General features: G+C 39.9%; 1 protein-coding gene across 2 annotated transcripts in view; it reads left to right on the top strand.

The window, feature by feature from the left end:
• The first annotated feature begins 1,812 nt into the window (after positions 1-1,812).
• ubash3bb (ubiquitin associated and SH3 domain containing Bb) overlaps positions 1,813-25,329 on the top strand; it is a 61,347-nt gene continuing 37,830 nt past the window's right edge. For both annotated transcript variants that reach the window (XM_050067007.1, XM_050067013.1), the window contains exon 1: positions 1,813-2,043. In XM_050067007.1, coding sequence (XP_049922964.1) covers positions 1,916-2,043 — 128 coding nt within the window. In that variant the 5' untranslated portion in view covers positions 1,813-1,915. The remainder of the gene's footprint in view (positions 2,044-25,329) is intronic.

Raw genomic sequence — 25,329 nt, forward strand, 5'->3', positions numbered from 1 at the left:
CTTGGTGTTGTGTCATGTTTACTGTGTAGCTTGTAAATAATCCATGCATCATTTGACCTGTCCCTACTGTTTAACCCATATCACACACACAGATAGAGTTAAAGGCAAACCCACCATGTCAAACCAATTGAAATAACATGTAAGTCACATTGTATGACCCTCAGTCCCAGGGGCGTCGTATTGGGGGGAAAAGTGGGACTGATTCTAGTTTTAATCAGAAATCTTTTTTTTTTAATTGTTTTTTTTTTATTATTATTATTATATTTATTCTCATTATTTATTGTTGTTTTTTAGAATTATCTTTAATTTCAATTAATTAGAACCATAACCAAATTAAAACTGGCTCAATAAATCTGTTGAAAGACTTTGTATTGAAAAAGAAATGGTGGAAGCTCTCCAAGGTCTCCGTCACTCCTTAGGGACTGTTCATTACTTGTGAAGGGGGAGGGGAGGGGGTGGTGCAAAAAGGGGGGAGGTGTGTCAATATTTTTAAGCACTAAGGAGGGACTTTTTTTATGAAGAAAGAAAAGCTGCCTTCCAAACCTGCAGGCTGGTTAGGAAGGCAGCTTTTCTTTAAAAATCGCCAAAATATAACATTTATCACAGCCAGAAACTGTAAAAACATGAATTATTGTTGTCATCATATGCGACGAATGCTTCCACTAGAAAAAAACATGACCAAATCTGAGCTTAAATTAGTGATGTTTCATCAAAATCACCATTTGCTCGAAACTAACCAGCGTGACACGAGTGAAGAACTGATGTTTTTTTTAATAACTTCAGGATTTCGTCTTCAGCTTTTGACTTTGACACATCAAAGGGTAAGTTTTAAAGATCTAATAACTAATTTATGATGGAGGGAGGACTCTAGTAGGAGACTCTAATATTTGTAGCTTCGGGGAGAGTGAAAAAAACACGAAAAGGTCACACAGTCACATTTTGATTATATTTTCCTTTTACACTTCTTAGGGACTGTCCTTTACTTATCAGAGGAGAAGGGTGGCTGGGGTACGGCTTAGTTTTTTTTGTTTTCTGTTTTTTTTTTTTAAATTTTGAGCCTTCCCGAGGCTACAAATCTTTTTCCTAGAGTCCTCCCTCCACCATAAATTAGTTATCAGAGTTTTTAAAACTTACCCTTTGATGTTTGAAAGTTAAAGACAAAATCCTGGAGTTAAAAAGAATATCAATAAAACATCACTATTTGAAGCTCAGATTTGGTTATATATTTTTCCTGACAGAAATGTTAGTCACACATGATGTGTCCAGTGTAAACTATAATTTCTGTTTTTACAATATCTGGCCGTGATTAATGTGTTTAATTCTGGTGATTTTTAAAAAGAGAATATGGCATCTTTAAAAACTCTTAAAACCCAGTGAGTCCCATTCTGACCCACTACAGTGTGTATTGTGCCTCCACTACAGTGTGTGTTGTGCCTCCACTACAGTGTACAAACCCAGTGAGTCCCATTCTGACCCACCACAGTGTGTGTTGTGCCTCCACTACAGTGTGTGTTGTGCCTCCACTGCTGTGTACAAACCCAGTGAGTCCCATTCTGACCCACCACAGTGTGTGTTGTGCCTCCACTGCTGTGTACAAACCCAGTGAGTCCCATTCTGACCCACCACAGTGTGTATTGTGCCTCCACTACAGTGTGTATTGTGCCTCCACTACAGTGTGTGTTGTGCCTCCTCTGCTGTGTATAAACCCAGTGAGCAGATCTAATTTGCTGTTTCCTCCAGTGGGCGGAGTAGCGCGGCGCTGCCTGGACGCACAGCCCTGCTCCAGCAGCAGCTCCGAGCAGTTGCCTTTACCTCTCCACTCATGCGGACCCGGCCGAGGCTCATGGACTAGCCGGAGGTCTGTCGGGTGCTGGACTGTATCGGGCTTGTAGCGGACTGGGTGGACCGGCGGACCATGGCTGCCAAAGAGGACCTCTACAGTAAGATCCTCCCTCGGAGGCTCCGGCAGAACCGGTCGGGTTCGGTGAAATGTGGTTCTAACCTGGACGTGCTGTTATCCATGGGCTTCCCCAGACCAAGGGCGTGAGTAGCCTGACCTGAGCACTGTGTGTGTATGTGTGTGTGTGTGTATGTGTGTGTGTGTGTGAGCAGACGGGGACATGGCCGGTGTGTGAGCACTGAGTAACGGTTTGTTGTGGAGTTATTGTAGCGGACGGGTCAAACGCAGCATCACACCGGGTCTGACTGTGCGCAGCTAGCTGGTCCTCCCTGTGTACACACACACGCTGCTGAGGAGTGGAATAAAGTGTCATATATCAGGAGTAAATACATTGAAACAGCTCTGTAGTGACGGGAACACAGCTCAGAGGCGAACAGCTGAGAGGAGCAGGAGTGGGACATTAAAGAAGTGTAACGTTGGCACCAAATGCAACAAAAACGCCTCTGAAATCTACACTATATTTTCCTTTTCCCCTCCTTAGAGACTGTTCTGTATTTATCAGAGGTGTGCTGTGGCTGGGTGTGACTTTGTTTTTCATTTTTCTTTATTTTTAGCCTCCCTGAAGCTACAGATATTTTTCCTCAAGTCTCTGAGTGACTGGCAGAAAATACAGGACCCTCCCTCCATCATAAATTAGTTATTAGATTTTTAAAACTTACCTTGTGATGTTTGAAAGTTAAAAGTTGAAGATGAAACCCTGGAGTTCAAAAAAGCCTCAGTTTTTCACTCTTGCTGTGCATGCTGGAGAGTTTCGAGCAAACAGTTTTAAATGAGACATAGAATAAAGTGGTTATGATGAAAAATCACTATTTTAAGCTCAGATTTGGTCATGTTGTTTTCCTCTGGTGGAAGCGTTCGTTGCACATGATGTGTCCAAAGACTGCTGGAAATGATAGTTTGGGTTTAATTTCTGGTGAAATATTACGATGTTAAGCTCAGATTTCAGCTTGTTCTTATTCCAAAGCCATCAGATATGAATGTAGAGACAAACCATGTTCCTTTTTTTTCTAAACCTAACCTTGTGCTTTTGATGACGCCCTGGTGTCGGTTGCAGCATCATGGAATATCAACAGCTGACACAGGAGGATACCTAACACGTCATACATAGACGTAAAAGTCCATTAAGAAAGCGGTGCCAGCCTTTTCATTTTAAGTCATCAAATACCACTGCTTTGTTAGTGCCAAACGCCACATTTCGTGGTGGTGTGATACAGCACTGGGTGGTGTCAGTTTGTGACGCAGTCAGATGGAACTTTTTGCAGTGTTATGATTTGCCACTGCACAGTGCAAGATTGAAACACTGCAGAAAATGACGCAATACAAAGAGCTGAAAAGTCCCAATAGGGTGGTTGGGAGGGTCTAACCAACCCTGGACTTTCACCTGGGAGCTCAACGTTCGCTTCCTGTATGAATGTAGAGCCAAACCATGATCGTTTTTTAAACCTAACCCTGTGTTTTTGTTGACATCCTGGCATTGGTTGCAGTGTCACAGAACAACAACAGCAGACACAGGAGGATCCCTAGCATGCCATACGTAGACGTAAAAGTCCACTAACAAAGCAGTGATATGTAAAAACATGCCGTCTAATCCGGGCTCCTGGTGGGTCTCCACCAGTTTAATGTTTAATTTGAAAATGTGCAGTAAAATAAATAGGGCTGCCCCTAATAGTCGACCAAACGTTAGTCGACCAGAAAGGCAAGATTTCATTGGTCACTTTATTCGCAGAAAATAACAAAACAACAAACAAACGTGAAACTCGGTTGAAGCCAATATGACTGGACCATGTGTGAGTTTAATTTGAAAGGACAGACACAGGAAGTGTCCACGCTCAGCAGTCAGACAGGAGTCAGGTTAATTTCCAGGGCTGGTACCTGCGGTTATTCCACAGGCTAGTTAATAACATGTCGGGCAGGAAATCCAAAGTGTGGGATCATTTTGAGAAGGTGAAGGACGAACCCAAGGTGATATGTAAACTCATCTTCATTGGTCGACTACAAACATGACGTATCATCTGAAACATGGAAGTAGCTACATGCCCATTAGCCCACAGCGTCATTAACAGGCGGCTCGCTCAGTGTGTGACGTGCACTTGGAGATAAAATATAGGCCTATATTAATGAAGGTTCATTAGTACGGTTTGTATTTCTCTGTAATGTAGCACAGTGTTAACAATGTTACTGATACTATTCTTTCTCACACCTTCAACTCAAACCACCAAAATATATCATTTAATAATTACACTCATATCAGAAACATGCAGGAGACTAGTCCACTAATGGACTATTGCTTGAAAAGGAAAATTCTTAGTCGGGAGCAGCCCTAAACATAAATACAAAATACCAGCCTGTTCTCATTGAGATGTTGTCAAATACCGCTGATTTGTTAGTGATTTTTGGCGTCAGACACAGACACCAAAAGTCACCTTTCGCGGTGGTATAATACACCACTGGGTGGTGTCAGTTTGTGACGCAGCCAGATGGAACTTTTTGCAGTGGTAAGATACGTCACCAGACAACATGAAATTGAAACACTCCAGGTAACGACGTAATACAAGGAGCAGGAAAGTCCCTATTCCGGGATGGATGGGTCCAACAAACCCTGGACTTTCACCCGGGAGCTCAGTGTTTGTTACCCGTATGAATGTGGGGCCAAACCATGATGTTTTTTTGCAAACCTAACCAAGTGCTTTTAGTGGCGTCTCAGCGTTGGTTGCAACCTCGCAGAACGTCAACAGCAGACACAGGAGGATACCTAGAGTGCAATACGTAGACGTGAAAGTCCACTGACAAAGTGCTGATATGTGATAATGGGAGAAGACGTGTTGTGGATTTGGTTATGTTTCTTTCTAACGGAAGTGTTCATCTCACATCATGTGTCCTGGGACTGTCAGAAATTTGAAAATCCAATGATAATTTCTCCAATGCATCCCTTTTTTGCACCACCCCCGTCCCCCTCATAAGTAACGAACAATCCCTTACCTTTGTTTAAATTGGAGCGCTGATAATTTAAAACAGTTTTGTTACCTTCGTATTTCAGTTTCAGTCAGTTTCAGTTTGGTCCAAACTCCTGTTCCAGCTGTTTCCTTGAGGAGCTGTCATACGTAAACTATTGAGAAAACTGGAGTCAGGAGTCATGAAGTCATGACTGTGAGTGTGTTTGTGGAGGGGGAGGGTGTCATACGGTTCACCCTGCGTCCTCTGCTGTTACTGAATGGAGGGACTGTCTTTGACTTGGCCAGATCAGTGAGTTCACATTCGTCCTGTCGGTTACAGGCTCTCACTGTAAACACAACACTACTGTATACTCCATCACCAGCCAGGAAAACAGCAATTAACACACACACAGTCACTAATGAATACTGGAATACAGTTGGAGGGATTTATCATGTTGATATTTGGCATTTCTTTGGTCACATGTTCACTTGCAAATAGTTTAGCAAGCAAAGGAAGAGCAGTGAAATTGCTAAAATCACATTTGCTAAAGGGCACTGGCCAAGTACAGCTGCTGGTGGTTCGAAGGGGGCTGGTTGGGGTGTGGCTTTTTTTTTAGCCTCCCTGAGTGTCTGGGGGAAAATGCATGACCCTCCCTCCACCATAATAAGCCCTAACCATTTAAAAAATATATTACCACCAAATTAAGGTATTGGAGCTAGCAAAATGCACATCCTACTTATAAATCACATCATTATCATGCAAGTTTTGATAACTGGTGTGATTTTTTTTAAAATAACTTGCCTTCAAACCTGCTAGATTCAGAGGGTATTTATAATAAGTACAAAATACGAGCATTTAAAGATGTATGTCCTTCCCCTGAGCTAAAATTAAAAACACAAGTCAGTCCCAAGTGCCTAAAAAAAGATCTAACATGCCTCCCCTGATTTGCACCGCCCCTGCCCCATTATAAATAATGAACAGTCCCTTAAGGCAGCCCTATGCTATCATTGAGTAAACTGACGACCCTTTTCGTGACCCCGAAGTGACATATTTGATGTATATTTCATATTGTATTCAGTGCGTAACACTAACAGTACAGAACAATGGATAAAATACACAATTATTCTATTCTTGTTTTATTCTATTGATGTATATATTATACTTAAAACTTAAACACTCAGCCTCAGCACAGCAACCATATGTAAATATATTTATTTTTAAATATTTATAATATCTTAAGTAGTATGGTTAAACACTGTAGCATATTGCATATTTTATTATTTTAATTTTTAATGCACATTTTCATTTCTATTTTATTATTATTGTTATTACTTTATATTTATATACTTCTATTTCATACTCTTATTCTTACTTCTTATAAGTCTCTATTCTTTACTGAGCGACGGTAACGAATCAAGGGATCAGTTAAGTATTTCTGATTTCTGATTCTGATATTGAACGCATTAACTGCAGGAAGTTTGTGTAAAATGAGCAATTTGGATGAACCTTGAGCAGCTTATTTCCTGTAAATATTTCATCAGAGATGAGTTTTCCTGATCTCTGTCTGTATTATGTTTTTGTTTGTTTGTTTGCTTTTAAGCAATCATACAAACTTAATAGGCTTTTTCCTCTCCCTGACTCTTGGCCATTGTTCTGTGAGCTCTTTGGTTGTTTAAAGTGCATACTGTTTTAACCTTCTGAAACCTGAGCAGATTGGCTTTATTTTATTTTATTTTTTTTTCAAAAAAATGGAAGATGGCAATGAGAAATTTATGAAATGACTCAAAAATTAGCAAGATATTAAAAAGTTTTAAGAAGTAACTTTAGTAAGTAAGAAATGTCTCCAAAATAAGCCCCCGCCCCCAAAAAACAAACAACAAAAAAACAGTCAAGGAAATTACCTGAAAATACGTCAAAAAATAAAAGTATGTGAAAATTAACAAAAAAGAAAAGTAAAAAAACAAGAAAATTACCCAAAAATATGCCAAAAAGAAAAGTAAAAATAGTCCACAAAAGAAAAGTTAAAAAAAATAAATTCTGCAAATAAGCAAACAAGAAAAGTAAAAACACAGCACCAAAAAATTAAGTGAAAATGAGCACAAAAGAAAAGTAAAAAAACAACAACAAACAATTACTTGAAAATAAGCACAAAAAAGAAAATAAAAAAAACAAGAAAATAACCTGAAAAATAAACAAAAATTTAAAATAAAAAACAAGAATATTACCTAAAAATGTGCAAAAAGAAAAGTAAATAAAACAACAAAAAATTACGTAAAAATAGCACACAAAAGAAAAGTTAAAAAGAAAACCCCAACAAAACAATTATCTGAAAATAAGTAAAAAAGAAAAGTGAAATCTCCCAAACCCCAACAAACTTACCTGAAAAAAACTGCTAAAAATTGAATTAAATCATATCTACATCTGTTTTCTGTAAATATATATTTATTACTTGACATGTCCTTACTTTTTGGCTAAATTTCTAATCACACTTTTATATCTAACTAGACACAGGTTAGAGACGGCCCACTTTAGATCCATTTCCTGTATCTGTGTGGGTGTCGCCACTGCCCCCGCCACCTTTACCAATCATTATGACTGTTTCCTTCGCCCCACAGTCACTGAAGTAAATACTGAACCCCTTTTTAACAAACCCCAACCCTTCTAAACATTCTGACACTGAAATTGCATTTTTTCACACACAAATCAGGAGAAAATTAACTTTGTTCGAGACATGTCTCTGTTTTAGCAACATACTCTCGTGAGATCTGGAAACAACTGACGTGATCTTACACTTAGTTGATATCAGACATTAAGCAAGCAGATTAAAACGAGCGGCTAAATATGTAACATAATTTTGGCACTTCTGTACAGCATTTTCTCGTTTTGTGGCTCCACATATACACTAATATCAGTACGTTTAATATTGGCAGGTTATTTTATCGGTCTGACAGCATGTATTCTGTCCATGTGTTTTGCACTGCAGCTCTCAGAAATCATTTATGTGTCAAATGCTGTGGCCACGACTGTAAAATAATTTTCCTGGTATGATGGCTGTCATTGACTAACTTCTACTTCTCATTTTGAACAAACATTAAACATAAAAACATCACTTCCTGTGAAGCAGAGGATTTTCCAAGGAACGACCTCTGTGACACGGGCCGGTCAGGACAGCAGATGGAAAAGCTTTCATGAACCGTCCATGGTAGAATCAGCATTGTGTCATATTAATTAGGGAAACTATCTGAACCTATTTTTGTCCGTATTGTTTGAAGTCTGGAGGAAATCTCACGGAGCTTCTCCTTTTTTCAGCGCACACACTTAACCTTGGGAGTCCACCCCTTTCACCCAGACAGATGTCACACGTCATGAGTGCTTGTGTGTGTGTGTGTGTGTGTGTGTGTGTGTGTGTTAGTGTTTGCGAGTGTGTGTGTGTCAGAGGAAGTGTGCTGTGGTTTGCTGAACGGACACTGCAGACGATGATGATAGGCCCCCAGGCAGGCCAGCGTTGGCCTAGAACACACTCCCTCAGGGAAGCCACAACCTCTTTTATATCAGCCTGCTTGGCCTTGACACGGCCACTTATTAACTCCCCTTCTCTGTCTGTCCGTCTCGCTGCCTCTTCTTTCTGTCGACAGTGGTTGACCCACTAAATTTCCTGACCAACTTCAGGTGTCCTGGTTCTGCTGTAAAAGGATTATTTCTGCATAGAAAGATTAAATTTATCTGGTGTTCTAGTCAGGACATTGTTGTGGTTCGGGGGCATCCCCACATTTCTACCAGTGTGGATACACACCAGCTGTATGAAACAGAGTTTAGTGATATCACTACAGTAGGATTTGATTATAAAACAGTTATAGCAGAAACATTGAATGTGGTTTTTACTTACAAATTTGTTGCTGGGGGTGTTGAACCTGAATACCATTTTAGTATTGTGTGCAGCTTTAAGCATCAAAAACTGCCAGCTGTTGGAAGTGTGAATGTGAGTCAGTACATTCACACGACATTAGAGGAAACTGATTTATGTGTTGACGTAGACCCTACGCCGTACCCTACACCGTACCATACGCTGTAGCCTGACGTGTACCTCCCCAGAAATGTAACTGCACATCACAGTGAGGCAGACCTCCTGTGCATTTCTATAAGCTGAAACCATTTCCCTCAGTGGAAACAAAGCTTTTATTTACTTTATTTCACAGATAAGAAACAATAAATTGTGAAGACAATAAAGCCTCCACAAAAATAGCATTTAAAGTCTTGTGTGTGATTTATCCTGGCTTCATATGAGCAGAGGAAAACTCAGCTAGCTGGTAGTCTAATTTATACAATGTAAAATGCCATAGGCTTGTGCTAATAACGTTAGCATGTTATATTTGTTTGGAAAACAACAACACTTTGAGTTGTAATGGAGCCGAATTTTGTAACGTTACCTTTGTTAAATGTTGCTGTTGTCCCTGGCTTCATATGAGTAGAGGAAAACTCCACTAGCCTCTGGGGTAATTTAAGCAATGTAAAATGCCATAGGCTTGTGCTAATAACGTTAGCATTTTGTATTTGTGGGGAAAATGTGTCCAGATAAAGACAAGTGTTGTGAATGCTGCGAGTTATATTGAAGCTGATTTGTGCACTTGTGTTTGAAATTGTCTCTATTAAGCCATGTTTAATGTGTGTTTAATGTGTGTTTTGAATCAACTGAATCAACTGACACAGACACACCACCGCACAAGTATAAATGCTCATAACGGCGTAGGACACGTGCGTAGGCTACTGCGTAGGGTCTGTAGCAACTGTGCTATCCAGTCGATATGGACCAAAATCTCTGAGGAATGTTTCCAGCACCTTGTTGAATCTATGACACCAAGAATTAAAGCAGTTCGGAAGGCAAAAGGGGTCCAACCCAGTGCTAGCAAGGTGTACCTAATAAAGTGGCCACTGAGTGTATACTATCATTTTGGTTATAGTGAAGAGCCCACTGTGCCATTTAAGGATTTTTTTCTCCCCAGACAAGAATTCAGTTCCAGAGAAGAGTGAATAATAAATGTATCTGTCTTATTGTGGTTTTATTTCAGTTGAAATGTCTCGTAGTTAAAGAGACCGATGTAACAAGAACCTTATCAAACCCACAATATAATGTCAAAGGAGCACAGTCTCCAGTCAGCTACTTTACAAAGTACTGACAATGAAAAAATCCATCTTGCCATTATTAACTGACATTTCCATCATCTTGGAAGCAGGAAATGTCTGTAGGTCTACTGTGCAACGCCTCCAGGTTAAATCACTCTGAAAACAAAATCGATTGTGTAAATTAAAGCTTCCAGTAAGTCACAAGGTGCATCTCTCCGACTTTGTAAATGACAGCCTTGTGCGTGTCAGCTAACTCTTAATGTAATGATCAATCAGACATGAAACAAGCAGAGTCATGCTGGTTTTTACGAGAAGAGGCTGACTAGGCTGCTAAAGCATCTCTGCATGTTGGCACTGAGAGCTCAGTTGGAGTCAGATTTCTGTTCAGGAAGACGAGATGTATGACCATGAGACATCACAACCTGTTCAGGCATGTTCTCAGTCCGGGTATTAAAATATTTTAGCTGAAGGATACAAACATATTCCTCTGATTTAATCAAAACGCTCACTGTTGAAGGCCACAAAAACATTATTTCTAAATCAGCTTCTCACTATGAGTGATGTGATCCTACATCAACACACTGTTTTCTGCCAAAGTAAGAACCGGTTTGGTTTTTCCATTCCCACTGTATCCTTGATTAAGACAAGAAACACATGCAGCCTACACTGTGTGTGGATGAAGATAATAATACAATGGATTTAAGTGTGGTGTCTGTGAACTTCTAATTTTCGTTAGCTAGCTAACTTTGTTAGCGTTAAAAGTAACTACATGTCGCAGACGCTTTTATTTACTTTAATTTCACAGATAAGAAACAATAAATTGTGAAGACAATAAAGCCTCCACTAAAATAGCATTTTAAGTCTTGTGTGTGATTTATCCTGGCTTCATATGAGCAGAGGAAATCTTCGCTAGTCGCTAGGCTAATTTATACAATGTAAAATGTCATAGGCTTGTGCTAATAATGTTAGCATTTCATATTTGTGGGGAAAACGTGTTTAGTATAAGACAGTTGTTTTGTCAGTGAACCTTGTGAGTTGGAATGGAGCCAACTTTTTTGTAACGTTACCTTTATTACATGTTGCTGTTGTCTCTGGCTTCATATTAGTAGAGGAAAAGTTCACTAGCTGCTAGGCTAATTTATACAATGTAAAATGCCATAGGCTTATGCTAATAATTTTAGCATGTTGTATTTGTGGGGAAAATGTGTGTTTTAGGTGAGTTTTAAGTCAATCAGACTTTATGGCACTTCACAGAAACCCCGCTGTCGACTAGTGTTTTGGAGAGTGTAACTGCAGAGTGACACAGACACACCACCGCACAAGTATTAATGCTGACAACGGCGTAGGCCATGGGCGTAGAAAAAAAGGATGATAAGGAATTTAGTTAATGTTCTGTAAGGAAAACAGGTAGTAAATTGTAAAATGATTAAATGTTTACAATGACTAAAATAAGAAAATAGGAAAACTAAGGACTTGAAAAATAAAATGAAAACGTGTAAGAAAAATAAATGTAAAATTGATATATTAAAGTCACTGTAAAAGAAAAGAATTAAAAGCTTTTTGCTTTTTAATTTTTTTTAAATTTTTTATTTGTATGATTTTTAAAATTTTCTATTTTATTGTAGTTTTTGCTTTATTAAAAAGCTGTTAAAAATGTTATGATTTTATATATTTTTATGCTCCATTTTAATTATTTATTGATCGACGTATTCAGTAGTTGACTTCAGAGCTCTATGGTTAAGTAGCGTTGCTCTCGATCTAAGAAATGAGTCAATATGAAGGAATGAAGGAGTAAATTCTTCACAGTTTTAGACATTTCTCTTTACAACACGGTCATTTTTAGTTGACTCACAAATGTTCAGTGTACACCCTCACTAACTTGAAATTTCAGTGGTTCACTTATCAGATCTCCAACTCCAGTTTTTTATTCCTCAGTCTTGTAGTCAGTATTCTATCAGCAGTAGGTAGAATTATGAGCGCTGAGAAGACATAGACAAAGAAGTGAAAGCGTTTCTTTGCTTCGCCACAGCGTCTCCAGTCTGCTTTCATTGTACCCACAGCTGTCTTATTAGTGCGATCGGATCAGTATCCTCAGATATAAAGTTCTGGCTCAATAATTAAAGTTAGTTCTCTGTGTTTGAAACGGTGTCATCTCTTCTTATACCCCCACCAGAGCAGATGATCTCCAAAAGATGTTTCGTAACACTTAACAAAGCATGCCTTATAGCACTTTTAAAGCAGCTAAAATTGGACTGAATTCACACTGCAGTGTTTTGCACTGATGTTCCAGAGCAGGAATTACTCCCTTAACAAAGTCTGGAGACAGATTTGTAATGTGATACTGTGTGTTTGGCCTTATTTTAGCTTGACAAACAGCTGTTGTCAGTTCATGAAGTAAGATTTGAGTTCTTATGCTCCATCTGATGGACGCCCACTCACTTCCTGTGTAGATAATGTGGTTTTTCACAATTGCTACACTGGTCATAAAATTGTATACTGTTACACTGAGAGCTATAATGCTCAACTTGAATCTCCTGGGCCCCAGATGTACGGCCGAAAACAGTGTGACGGATGACATATTTGCATTTACAGTGCCGTGTTTGCTCTACACTTTGTCTGTGCTGTTTTAGTATTTTCTCTCCCATTTCACAACAGCTGTCTACATAGGAAATGTATTTTCTGTATGGCTCAGCTCGAGGGTTGCTGCATATTTGCTGATTTGAAGGAGGAAAAGAAAATGTCTACTGTACGTGGGTTCAAGTCAGCTACATCTGTGAGAGCTGCATACAGTATATCCCAGCTATGGGAACTCTAAAGTGCTGTGGAGTTGGTAACTCTCATGAATTATTGAGTCATTCCCTTGTTTTTTAGCCCAGTATCTTTGAAATGCAGATGAATGTGAGCTTATTCTGAAGGTTCGCCTCCAATCTGCCTTCCCAACTCTTTGGGACTATTTGAAGATGATCGTAGAATCAAAACGATATACGTATTATTACATTTGATGTGTCATCATTATATATCTGCCTCAATGGGAAGCCTCTAACAAGGTCATATAAATGTCATTAGCCTTCCTTCCTGAAATAGGAGAGGTGCATCACTGTCTGGATATAGCTGCTGTCGTTCACTGGTGCACTTCCACTGCAGCTCGGTGATCATATCATGGTTCATTTGAAGCTCTGTCCGGAAGCAGGCAAACAGACAGTGCTATCAGATTATGGGGCCATTGTCTCCACTCAAATATCTCACCGTGGCTGTATGAAAGTCAAGGTAGAGCAGGCAGCTTTGCAATACGAATTACCCACAAATAAATACGTTGTCTAAGAAGAGCCCCTGCTAATTATGGTTCATTTAGGAGACTCCGCTTTAGTCTCACATAGTGTGTAGTATTTGTGCTTGGTGTCTGTCGTAGAGGTTTGTAGTGACCCACCGTATTCACCTGGCTCTCGTTCCTAGATGATTTCACAGTCATTCTTAATTTGACTATCGAGGCTCTGCTTCAATATCAGCGTGTTGCCTCAGGCACAGATGTAGAGATACTACATGAGCAGCGTAAAAGGCAAGTTAGTATCAGGGTTTGAGCACATGATCTCCTAAAGGTTGAAAAGATTACTAGGTGGCTAAAATCTTTAGCTTGCGTTAAAAAGCAACAACCAGGAAATGGCCTAATATTAAGACCATAGCTTACGAATGAGTGAAAGATTTCTCCTTCCTTAAAAATACCCTGGCTTTCCATGAATCAAAGTCATGGATCGCGAGAACCTTTGTGACCTTAAAGGACCATCATGGGCATAAAGACCCATTGTCCTTAATACGACAATGTAACCTTGCTACTTCACAATAGACCAAATCAAAATGGGTTTTTTTTACAGTAACTTCCAGGTAGAAAATCCTCATGTCACATACATAAAATCAAACTTTTCCACCTGAGTAAAGCGATATTCTTACATTTTTTAAATTTCCGGCTTTCACTCATGTTTTTTTTTTTTTGTGCAAATGATAAATGTGCATGTTACCTTCTCGATCAGACTCAGGGGATGAGGGAAGAAACAATAAAAATGAAACCGGGGAAAAAGGGAAAAAGGCAAGCAGAGATGCGTGTATAAAGAAAAGTTGTGGATTTATTTGACAAAAAATCAAGGACATAATAATGTACATAAAGTCATTAAAATGTTAACAAAAACTACTTTCTATAGACGTAAAGGAAGTGATAAAAAATGACAATTAGCAATTAAATGATTAAAATCAACAACTAAACAAAAAGCTCGCCACCCTCCAGACGGGAGGAAATATTGGTGTCTCCTGCGTACTACAATTCGACTTTCTTTGGCAATCCAGCACACAGCACCCACACTGCCACGCTGGCCCACCAGCCCTGTACATTCCCTTCTTCTGGTATTTAACCACCACGTTCTCAATGGATGATTAGATCACAGGTGTGTCCACCCACTCTCTGCACACTGATGAGCGGGGGGAGGTAGCATCTGAAGACGTGCAAGAAAAGAAACACAGTAAACCAGCAAAGAAAAAGGGCACATCCACCTTTGGGTTGCTTCATGTCTTACTAATACACAAAAATATACACAGAATTTCATCATTAATATACATACGTTAAAATAAACGTGGAAGGAAATGCCCTCATTGAATGTTTTCATCTAACACTCTGTTATAGTGTTTCCTGTTCTGATGAAGAAATGGTTCCAGTGTAGTGTTGAGTTACTGGTAACGTACATATTAACTCCGCTCACTGTGGTTGTGCTACGCTGCAGTGACGCTGTCTTCCTGGCTGCTGTCAGGTTTGTAATAAATGGCCGATATCAGCTGCATGTATCCGTCTAACCTCAGTAAGCAGCTCCCAGGACAGCTGTCGGCCTACAGTTGCTGAGCCAGCAGCAGGTTTCAGGCCTGGGGGCTGCGAGGATTGACAGCTGTCCTCTACGAACCCCCCAAACCACAACACTCCACCTCCAGTCTCACACTGCTGAAACAATATTGTCAAAGAGCAGTGTTAGTAACCAAAAAATTTAGAAGAAGAAGTTTAAAAGTTAACAGAGCACAAAGTGATGTCTTAAAATGACCTCTGACAGGAAGTGGATGTTTTTGAAATGAATCAAAAAAACGTTAAATAAGCTTTAAACTTTTACTTTACACATGACTAAAAGAAGTTAGTGACAATCAATCCATTGAATACCAGCATTTCATTTACTCAAACCACATCACAGCAAAATACTAAATAATTTGGTGCAATGCTTCAGACATTTTATAGTTCGTGATCACTCTTATGATTTTTATTATCCACATAATAATAATGTAAAATAGTTTCTTGCAGCAGATGCCATCCATCCGTCCGTCCGTCAGTACCATTCTCATGGGACGATATCTGAAGAACACCTTGAGGGAATTTCTTCAAATTTGGCACAAACGTCCACTTATACTTAACATTAAACCGATTGGATTTTGGTGGTCATATGTCAAAGGTCAAGGTCACTGTAACCTTGTATGACTCATTCTAGTGAACGCGATATCTCAAGAACGCTTTGAGGGAATTTTTTCAGATTTGACACAAACGTCCACTTGGACGGAAGATTAAACTCATTAGAATTTAGTGCTCAAAGGTCAAGGTCAGAATGACCTCACAATACATGTTTTTGGCCATAATTCAAGAATATTTATGCTAATTATGACAAAACCAATAGGATAGAATAGAGTGATGACATTTTGTATCCACAAGGTCAAGGGTGACACCATAATAGTCTACATAAAACACTTTTCTGGCCATTACTCAGGAACAGAAGAGGAGACATTAGGTCAGATACTGAAGCGGTGACACTGATCTTGGGTGTCCACCGTGAAACTGTGCTGATTGTATAGATCTTCTGTGTATTAAGCATTCATGTTTTCACATACATGGATGTGAACTGTGAGAGAAACTGGTGTGTGGAGGCATGCAACAGCAAGGCTAGTTTTTATCTAGTTTTAGTTCTAACAACACCACGGCTGTTGAGTATTGCAGTGCTGCCAGAAGTCTCTACATGATGTCATGTATAGTGATTCTTCGACATTTCTTCCATCAGTTTTTCAGTGCAGAGTCAAACCTGCTGGGATTTCCCAAAATCAAAATGCAGGACTCTGACAGAGTGCTTTACTCCAGGATTAAGGCCTCGTATTGATGCGTCCTTCGGTTCCTCTCCAGCTGATTAATGATAAATTACACCATCTCTAAGATTCTCTCCTCTTATGTTTCAGATCTCTAAAGACAATGCTGTGCTCAGTAATAACAGAATCTCACTATGTCTCACACCAGACGTGAATTAAAACCTCATCTGTGTGAATGAGTCATTAACGATGTGTCTGATATAGGCCACTGTGTCTTCTCTTTAGTCATTCATCGTCTTATTTAACTACAGTTAAATAAGACGATGAATGCAGTGGTTACACACTGTATTTGAAATTTTGGTCACAATGCTTTTAGCTGCTAATGTCAGATTTTTTGGTCTTTTTAGAGCCCATTATTTTAATATTTATTTATACGCTTGGATGAGGGTATTGCATTAGGAGTGGATGGTGTGGTCTTGTTAATGTGCAGTCTAAGTAGGTATTTTGACTCGAGCTTGTCTCGGCCTTTGACACTAGTCTCACCTGTTGCAGCCTCTGGTCTTGACCGAGTCCAGCTGACTGAGTCTAGTCAGTTTATTTCCCATATAACAAACAAGCGTCCTGTGTACATGTAGCTTGTGACTTTTTGCCAGAAAAGAATTATCATTTTCAGAGTTTTAATCTAAATTTGGGCAAATAAAGCCACATTCAGGCAGATTCCTGTACACAGAGCCTGTTTACACCTGGTATTAACGTGTGTCTCACGTAATGTTTTGTCTCAACACACCTTGCCATCTCTCAAATGGAATATATACTTAAACTTTATGCTTGATTCGACAGCAGGCTATAGCCTACTCCATACCCTAGGCCACAGCCTGACGTGCACCTCCCAAGAAATGTTACTACATGTCACAGTGACGCAGACCTCCTGTCTGTTTCTGTAAGCTGAAACCATTTCCCTCAGTGGAAACAAAGCTTTTATTTACTTTATTTCACAGATAAGAAACAATAAATTGTGAAGACAATAAAGCCTCCACAAAAATAGCATTTTAAGTCTTGTGTGTGATTTATCCTGGCTTCATATGAGCAGAGGAAATCTCTGCTAGCTGCTAGGCTAATTTATACAATGTAAAATGCCATAGGCTTGTGCTAATAACGTTAGCATGTTGTATTTGTTTGGAAAACGTGTTTAGTATAAGACAGTTGTTTTGTCAGTGAACCTTGTGAGCTGTAATGGAGCTGAATTTTGTAACGTTACCTTTGTTAAATGTTGCTGTTGTTCCTCTACTCGTTGCTAGGCTAATTTATACAATGTAAAATGCCATAGGCTTGTGCTAATAACGTTAGCATGTTGTATTTGTGGGGAAAATGTGTCCAGATAAAGACAAGTGTTTGTCTGTGAATGCTGCGAGTTATAGTGAAGCTGATTTGTGCACTTGTGTTTGACATTGTCTCAATTAAGCCATGTTTAATGTGTGTTTAATGTGTGTTTTGGGTGTCTTTGCAATCAACTCAATCAACAAAGCCTACAGCCCTGTGGAGTCGTGTTTTGCTTCCAGCTAACAAACTGACGTCATTGTGACATCAGCCCTAAAAGGGTCTATACAGTATTTCCCCTCAAATATTCTTTCTTAGAATATGGTCATCATGGTCATGACACGTTATCAGATTAATTACCAGATGCTTATTTAAAAAAAAATTATATGTAGCCTACAGTCTATACAGTTCCGGGGCTATTCATAAAACTGAAGCCTCAGATACCCAGGTCTAACAATGCCACTGAGGATGACATTGTAAAGTTCATTCACTCATTTTTAGGCTGAGCACAGCAGCATACAGCAGCTCTCTGCAGCCTCAGACCTGTTCTCTGTAAAAACATCAATATCAGCCCTCAAACCATTATCATTCAGACCCAGAACCAGCTCTCCATGCTCTCCAGCACATTTTAAAAATTTATTTTCTCTTTCTCAGTTTTGTAAGTCTTTCTGTGTGAGCTGAAGTTCATAACGCATGCAGCTGCCTGGTGGGCAGAGAGCACACGCTGCATCTTCCCTGTGGGAGCAAACCAGATTTCTACCACACTGCTCAGTCCAGTTAGCTGTGCACTGGAAAAGAGGAGTGTGTCCTTGTCCCATGATTCTTCTGTCACTGTAAGAGGGACTCTCTCGGTCTCTGTAACACACACATACACACACACACACACGCGGGCACACACAACTAATCTGTGAACACAGTTGCTGTTTTTATTTTGGTTTTGTCGAGGAGGGCACTATGGGTTGAAAGGATCAGGAACTAAAGTAGATTTGATGTGGCATTTAATCTCATGCCCAATTTGATGTGGACTGTGTGTGTGTGTGTGTGTGTGTGTGTGTGAGTGAGTGTATGTGTGTTCATTCACATATTCCAGTCTGTGGGTGGCTGCGTACTAATGTGCATATTACTTGTTTGCTGCTGTTTGCATGTGAGTGTGCTCATGTGTCATCTCCTGTCAGGGGCTTTTACGTGTGTGTGTGTGTGTGTGTGTGTGTGTGTGTGTGTGTGTGTGTGTGTGTGCAGTGATGACTGAGCCATCTGTGCCTGTAGTACCTTTGCCAATACAGCGACTGGAGCGGCTCCAGCAGCCAGCGTCCTCCAGCTCCTGCCGTCTGCCCTCACATTCACTTCACTGAGACACGACAGGAGGCTCCTTCATCTTGGACCGGCTTCCTGCTCCGTTCTCCCTCCCACTGCGCTCCAGTAATCCTGCTGGATGACTGGATTGAAATGATTGGGGAGGAAAATAGATTTGATGAGACATTTAATTACAGGCCTGATTGGATGTGGATATTGCTGGTGTTAAGGAGCGTTTTGTGGCACCAGACAGTAAAAGCTGGTTGTGCTCCGCAATTATAAATTTCAGACCACAATGCGTTTTCTCAATTTAATGAATCTTTATGTATTCTTTGTGCGCCCACCATACTCTGTAGAACCCAGCAGATAGCACATGTCATATCTAAACGCACCAGAGCGAGCATCAGTGTGAAAAAACACTGTTTTCTGAGACCAAGCTGCTGCGAGATAAAGCACAGCTCCTACGTGGCTGCACTTCAGCTCAAACGTTACATGATATCTAATCTATAGCTACATGTAAAGCCAAGTGCCGTGTCTTGACAGGAGAAGCTGCTCAGCCGTCCATGAAGAGGTGCGTGTGCATTCTGAATCAGGTCGATGGCTTTTATATGGAGAGACAGTAAAACCATTAGACATTAATACAGAGAGAAAGTGCATCATTGCCAGAGAAGAAGTGATCTTGTCCAATTAGTGATCCAATAATGCACACAGGGTATTGATGATTTTAATTCTGCCCGTGTCCTTCAGGAATCAATACTTTGAGCTGAAGAGAAAAGCAACGAGAAAGCTTTAAAAACAGATCAGACTCCTCCTCTAATAAGTTATCGTCTCAGTTACACAGGAGCAACAGACTCATCTAATGAAACAAATATGCACATAGTTTCATTACAAGTAAACCTTGCTCAGTACCGTGCTCTTGTTGCTTATCATTAATGTAATTTTTCATGTTCTTGTTGGTGTGAAAAAATGTTCAAACCGACGGATACTGTGTGACCAGCAGGAAGTCTCACCTCAGTCCAAACTAACCAGCCTTTAATAGAGTTCCTCAGAAATGAGTCCTATATGAGGAAGTGTTTTACCTCTCACGGCCCTTTTGATTCAAAGTCAATGTCTGTGGTTAACACAAGCTTATGAGACTTTAATGTTTTGTTCTATGACATAAAAAATACATCAGTAAATACTCCACTTGTTAATTTTTAAGCTTTTACATGACTTAAAAGAAGCGGTTGCTAACAAGTGAATAGGATAGAAAGTTCATTGTCATTGTACAAAGAGTATACAACAAAATATAGGAGTGCTACATCTGATCAGGTGCCAAGTAGTTATTAAAATAAGCAAGTAAAAACACACAACATAATCACTTATGAAATCGGAAATAAATAGCGTAAAAAAAAGGGGTGTATCAAGCTGTTGCACATGTAAAATAAATAGTGGATTGCACTACTGAATGAGACTACAAAACATCATGGCTTTACAGCCGTGTTGTGGTGGCGATATTGAAGTCATGCAACCGTGATGTAGTTCGTTAATAGCCTAACGGCAGCTTTTTACTTCCCGCAATTGCAATTATGCTCCAAAAAGTGGTGTTTATTTGTAAAAATAATCTTGCTGAAAAAATTGTAAAAGTATCATAAATGTTTGGTTGCCACAGAGTTTATTTTCTGAAATATCATCGGAAATCCCATTGGCTTTTTGATGAGGGAATATCTTCAAATTTAACACAAACGTCCACTTGGACTTAATGATGGACTGGTTAGATTTCGGTGGTCATAAGCCAAAGGCCATGGTCTCTGTTACCTTGTCTGGCCTATTCTTGTTAATGGAATGCAGATGTCAAGAACAGCTAGAGGAATTTGGCACGAACGTTCACTCAGACTCAACGATGAACAGATTTTGGTGGTCAAAGGTCAAGGTCACTGTGACCTTGCATCTCTCTCATTCTCGTGAACACAGTAGTTTAAGTAAGCCTTGAGGGAGTTTCCTCAAAGTTGGCACAAACATCCACTTGGACCCAAGAATGAGCTGATTAGAATTTGGTGGTCAAAGGTCACTGTGACCTCACAAAACACGTTCTTGGCTGTAAGTCAAGAATTCATGCGCTAATTATGGCAAAATTTTACAGAAATGTCTAACAGGATAAAACGATGAAATGGTGACACTTTATATCCAAAAGGTCAAAGGTCAATGTCACTGTGACATCATAATGTTCTGCATAAAACACTTTTCTGGCCATTACTCCACGTCATATCTCAGGAAAAGAAGGGGAGACATTTGGTCAGATACTGAATTGGTGACATTAATCTTGAAACTGTGCTGATTGTATAGATCTTCTGTGATCTTCCTTTCCAAAAAGCATGTATATTAGGAATTTAAATCAACAAATAAATAACAAATCAACTGTAGAAAAACTGTGTAAAAAAAAAAACAAGATTTGTAACCTATTGTTTATATTGAGTATAATTTTTCTGAAAGTAAGCTGTCACAGAGAACTGGAGTTTTAATCTGTATGGTTGTGATTTGCAACTAACATTGATTTAAAAAAAACTTTCAAATTCCACATTCAGATTTGATTATGATTGAGAATAGAGCTGTAATTGAAACATCTCTGTGATGTGATGGTAGATGGTAGATCTCTGAACATTGCCTCGGATGCATTGTTTTATTCTGCAGTGACCTGAATGTCTTTCACTGAGCACATTTAGCATATTAAAGTTTGTGCATGTTCCATATGTTGCTCGGCATGAGGACAATTGCGTTTAGTGCTCCAGTTGATAAAGAGCTCTCCTTTATGCTTTACTCTTGTACAGTGAGATGTTATGTCAAAACGATGACGGTGGTTTGGTCTGTGAGGTGTGAATTATTGAACGGGGGAAGAATATAGTGCAGCAGATGATTGTCCTGTGCAACGAAAAACATTGTTTTGTTTGTTTTCACACTGAGCTGGCAGAGTTTTTGCTCTGTTACTTCCAATGTATGTAAACACAGTATTCATGTGTGATCAGTGGTTTATTATTGAGAACAGTGATCTTCAGTCCTCGCTGCTTTGAAGCATGAGCCTTTTATAATCAGTTAAAGCTACTTATAGATTATATGATGAACTTCCAGCCACCCTCTTCTCCCGAGTGCTGTACGTGATCACTTGATGCTTGAACAGCGTTTTTAAACTGGTTTTTGTTCTCTCACTCAAGCACAAGCTTTTCATTCGGTTGTTGTCCAGGCTGTGAACCAGTGCAGCTGTTCACATATGGGAAATGCTTATCAGTAAAATAAGAGAGTAGATTCAGAGAACTTAAAGCTGCGTCAGAATTTTTATGCCTCCTTGCTGGCAGAAGCCATAACCAGTTACATTTATGGGTTGTCCTTCTGTCCGTCCATCCCACTCAAAGGTCAGAGGTCATATCATTGTGACATTGCATCTCTCTCATTCTCATGAGCCCGATATCCCAAGAATACGTTAAGGGAATTTCTTCAAATTTGGCACAAATGTCCACTTAGACTCCACGATAAACTAATTTTGGTACTCATAGGTCAAAGGTCAAGGTCACTGTGACCTCGATTGTCTAATTTTAAATGGGATATCTCAAGAACACCTTTAAGAATTTCCTCAATTTTGGCAAGAATGTCCACTTGGACTTAATGATGACCTGATTAGATTTTGTTGTTCAAAGTACACTGTGACCTTGCATCTGTCTCAGTCTTGTGCATGCAATATCTCAAGAACACCTTGAGGGAATTTGTTCAAGTTTGACACAAATGTATACTTGAGTTCAAGAATGAACCAATTAGAATTTGGTGGTCAAAGGTCATTGTGACCTCACAAAAACATGTTTATTGGCCATAATGAAAGGGCCAACAGCGTGGGACACACACTGCACTGACAAGGGGGGCAGACACTCACCGACGGGCCAACATTGACCGACTGCCGACCGTCAACTTGGTATGTCAGGTCCTTTAAGTGAATTTCTTAAAATTTGGCACAAACGTCCACTTGGACTCAAGAATGAACAGATTAGAATTTGGTGGTCCAAATTCAAATGTCAAGGTCACTGTGTCCTTACAAAACATGTTTTTGGCCATAACTCAAGAATTCTTGTCTGATAGGATATAGTGATGAAGTGATGACATTTTATATCCAAAAGGACAAAGGTCAACTTCACTATGACATCATAACGTTATGCATAAAACCCTTTTCTGGCCATTACTTAACATCATATTGCAGGAAGAGAAGGGGAGACATTTGGTCAGAATCATGAACCCAGTTGGAAGAATATAACCCAACTCCACAGCTCCATACAGCTTCTCAGCCCTTCTTTCTTACTGTTTCTGGTTTGATAGCTCTGAAATATAAAGCACCATTCAATCTTTACTAGTTTGCAGCAAAGAAAAGCTCAGATTAACCCACGGTACGCTAACAACCAGACAACAAAGATGGCAATCAGCTGGTGAGGAAATAAGGACATCTAGCAGTTTGTAAGCCAGATATAAGTTTCTCAGGAGTTATTAGAGACCAAAATAGAGCTACAACGAGAGTGAATATTGGGCTTACATTCATCAGGTCTCTGGGTCTGCTGCATAAGAAATTAAACAGATGGTTGCAAGCTTGTTCGCTGTACCAATATTGTAAAGAGGCCCGTCAACAGAAATGGCTTATGGCTTATTTTTGTTGTTTTAATAAATGATGGAGAATATTTCGGATCAAAATAAAGTCTTGGTCATCAGTGTGTATATTTCTGGATGAACATGACATTGCTGGCCTCCATGGACCCCCCCAACCACCCTAGCTGTGCCCCAGAAAGTATTCCTTTGGGGCAGCAGTAGCTCAGTCTATAGGGACTTGACTTGGCAACCAGGGGGCCGGTTTAAGTCCCTGTACGGACCAAGTATGGAGCTGGACTGGTAGCTGGAGAGGTGCCACTGCCAAGGTGTCCTTGAGTAAGGCTCTGGACCCCCAACTGCTCGGGGCGCCTGTCCAAGGCAGCCCCCTCACTCTGACATCTCTCCATTGAATGCGTGTATAGGTCCTGTTTCTGCATGTGTGTGTATTTTGGGCCTGTGTGAATATGATAACAGAGTGAAAGCATTTTTTATTTCCCCTCTGGGATTAATAAAGTATATCATCTTATTTTTCTTCCTCTTTTTTCCCCTCGTATGGGCACCCCTGGTTGTAAGGCAGCTAAATGTCAGGACTGTGTGCTCTCTACTGCCCTCAAGTGGCCCGAAAAAGAGGAACGCAGCTTTAATGGAAGCCACGTAGATCATGATGTAGAATATATCGCTGGATAGAAATGGAGGCACACATTGACAGATTTTTTTTATAGCATTAGACCTCAAAGTGATGACAGAGATGTGACTGTGGTTGGTCCAATGATGAGGGCCAGTGAGCACAGTGTCTGGTAGGTCAATGCCAAGCTGTTAACAGTGGAATATGAAGGGGATTTTCCTGCGTTAGATTAGTGTGTGTGTGTGTAAACTGGTTTATATGTGTGCGTAATTGGACATGAATCAGTGAGTGGTGAATAAGTTGTCTGAACACTGAGCACTCTCTGTGGATTTGGGCGGCTGGAGCGTCTGTAGTCACTCACCAGCAAGGACCAATTAGGATTAATGAGATGGGAGGACAAACAACACAGAAATGAGTTGTGGAGAAAGATGCTTATTGTTTCCCTGAAGACGCCAACAAAAGGCTCTAAACCCAGAGTTCATTTTCACCATGAATAACAAACAGGCTGAGCGTCCTCTTATTACTGAGCAGATTAGAGTTTTAGCTCAACAAACATTTCCTGGAGGCAAAGATGGCCCAGAAGCACCAGTCATTTCACTGCAGAGCCAAAACCTAACACTGCTCAAGCTTTCTCCATCAAGAAAAACTGTGGGTGAAACACTTGTGCAATGTAATGAGTTACAATGCAATATCCCTGCAATAAATACCACCCCAGTGAAGCTTGTAATGTTTTTGTTAGGAATGTGTCGGGTTTTAGCTTGAGCTAATAATGTGTAATGGGTCAGGGCACTGCAGAGTCAGAGTCTCACTGCCAATTTTGCACGGAGCCAGAGAGTACTCGTATTAAATAAATAAGTTATGAAATAAATAGTCAAATTATTAAAGTGCAAGGCTGCACATTAAGGCTCGTCCACTTGTTCAGGATGTGGGTTTTTTTGTAGACAAATGGAAGAGAAATTGACTTTCCCCACCGCATGAGTCTTCACCATATGCACCACTTATTATTTGGATTTCAAACAAATGCATTTTTCTCTACAATACTTCAAACACACACACACATTCACAAACAGTTAAACTTTGTGTCAGTGGTGGCAGTGTTCCTTCAGGCGCTGCAGCCTGGCCAAGTGTGGCAAAAAATGCTACAACTTAACTTTACGAGTCAAAAAGAGAACAAGAATCCATTGATAGCTTCATAGATAAATTTCAATGGGTGTGTTACAACTACAAGAAAGGGCTAATGTTCTGCAACCCTAACCATGGGTGTATTAAGAGACCTGGATACAGCATTCAAGATGGGGCCCTGTTCATTCCTGAAAAAGTTGCTTGGAGCACAGAGCTGCCCCCGAATAGTCAACCAAATGTTAGTTGACCAGAAAGGTCATTAGTCTGA

This window comes from Epinephelus moara, chromosome 2 (assembly GCF_006386435.1).
Source record: "Epinephelus moara isolate mb chromosome 2, YSFRI_EMoa_1.0, whole genome shotgun sequence".
Taxonomy (NCBI): domain Eukaryota; kingdom Metazoa; phylum Chordata; class Actinopteri; order Perciformes; family Serranidae; genus Epinephelus; species Epinephelus moara.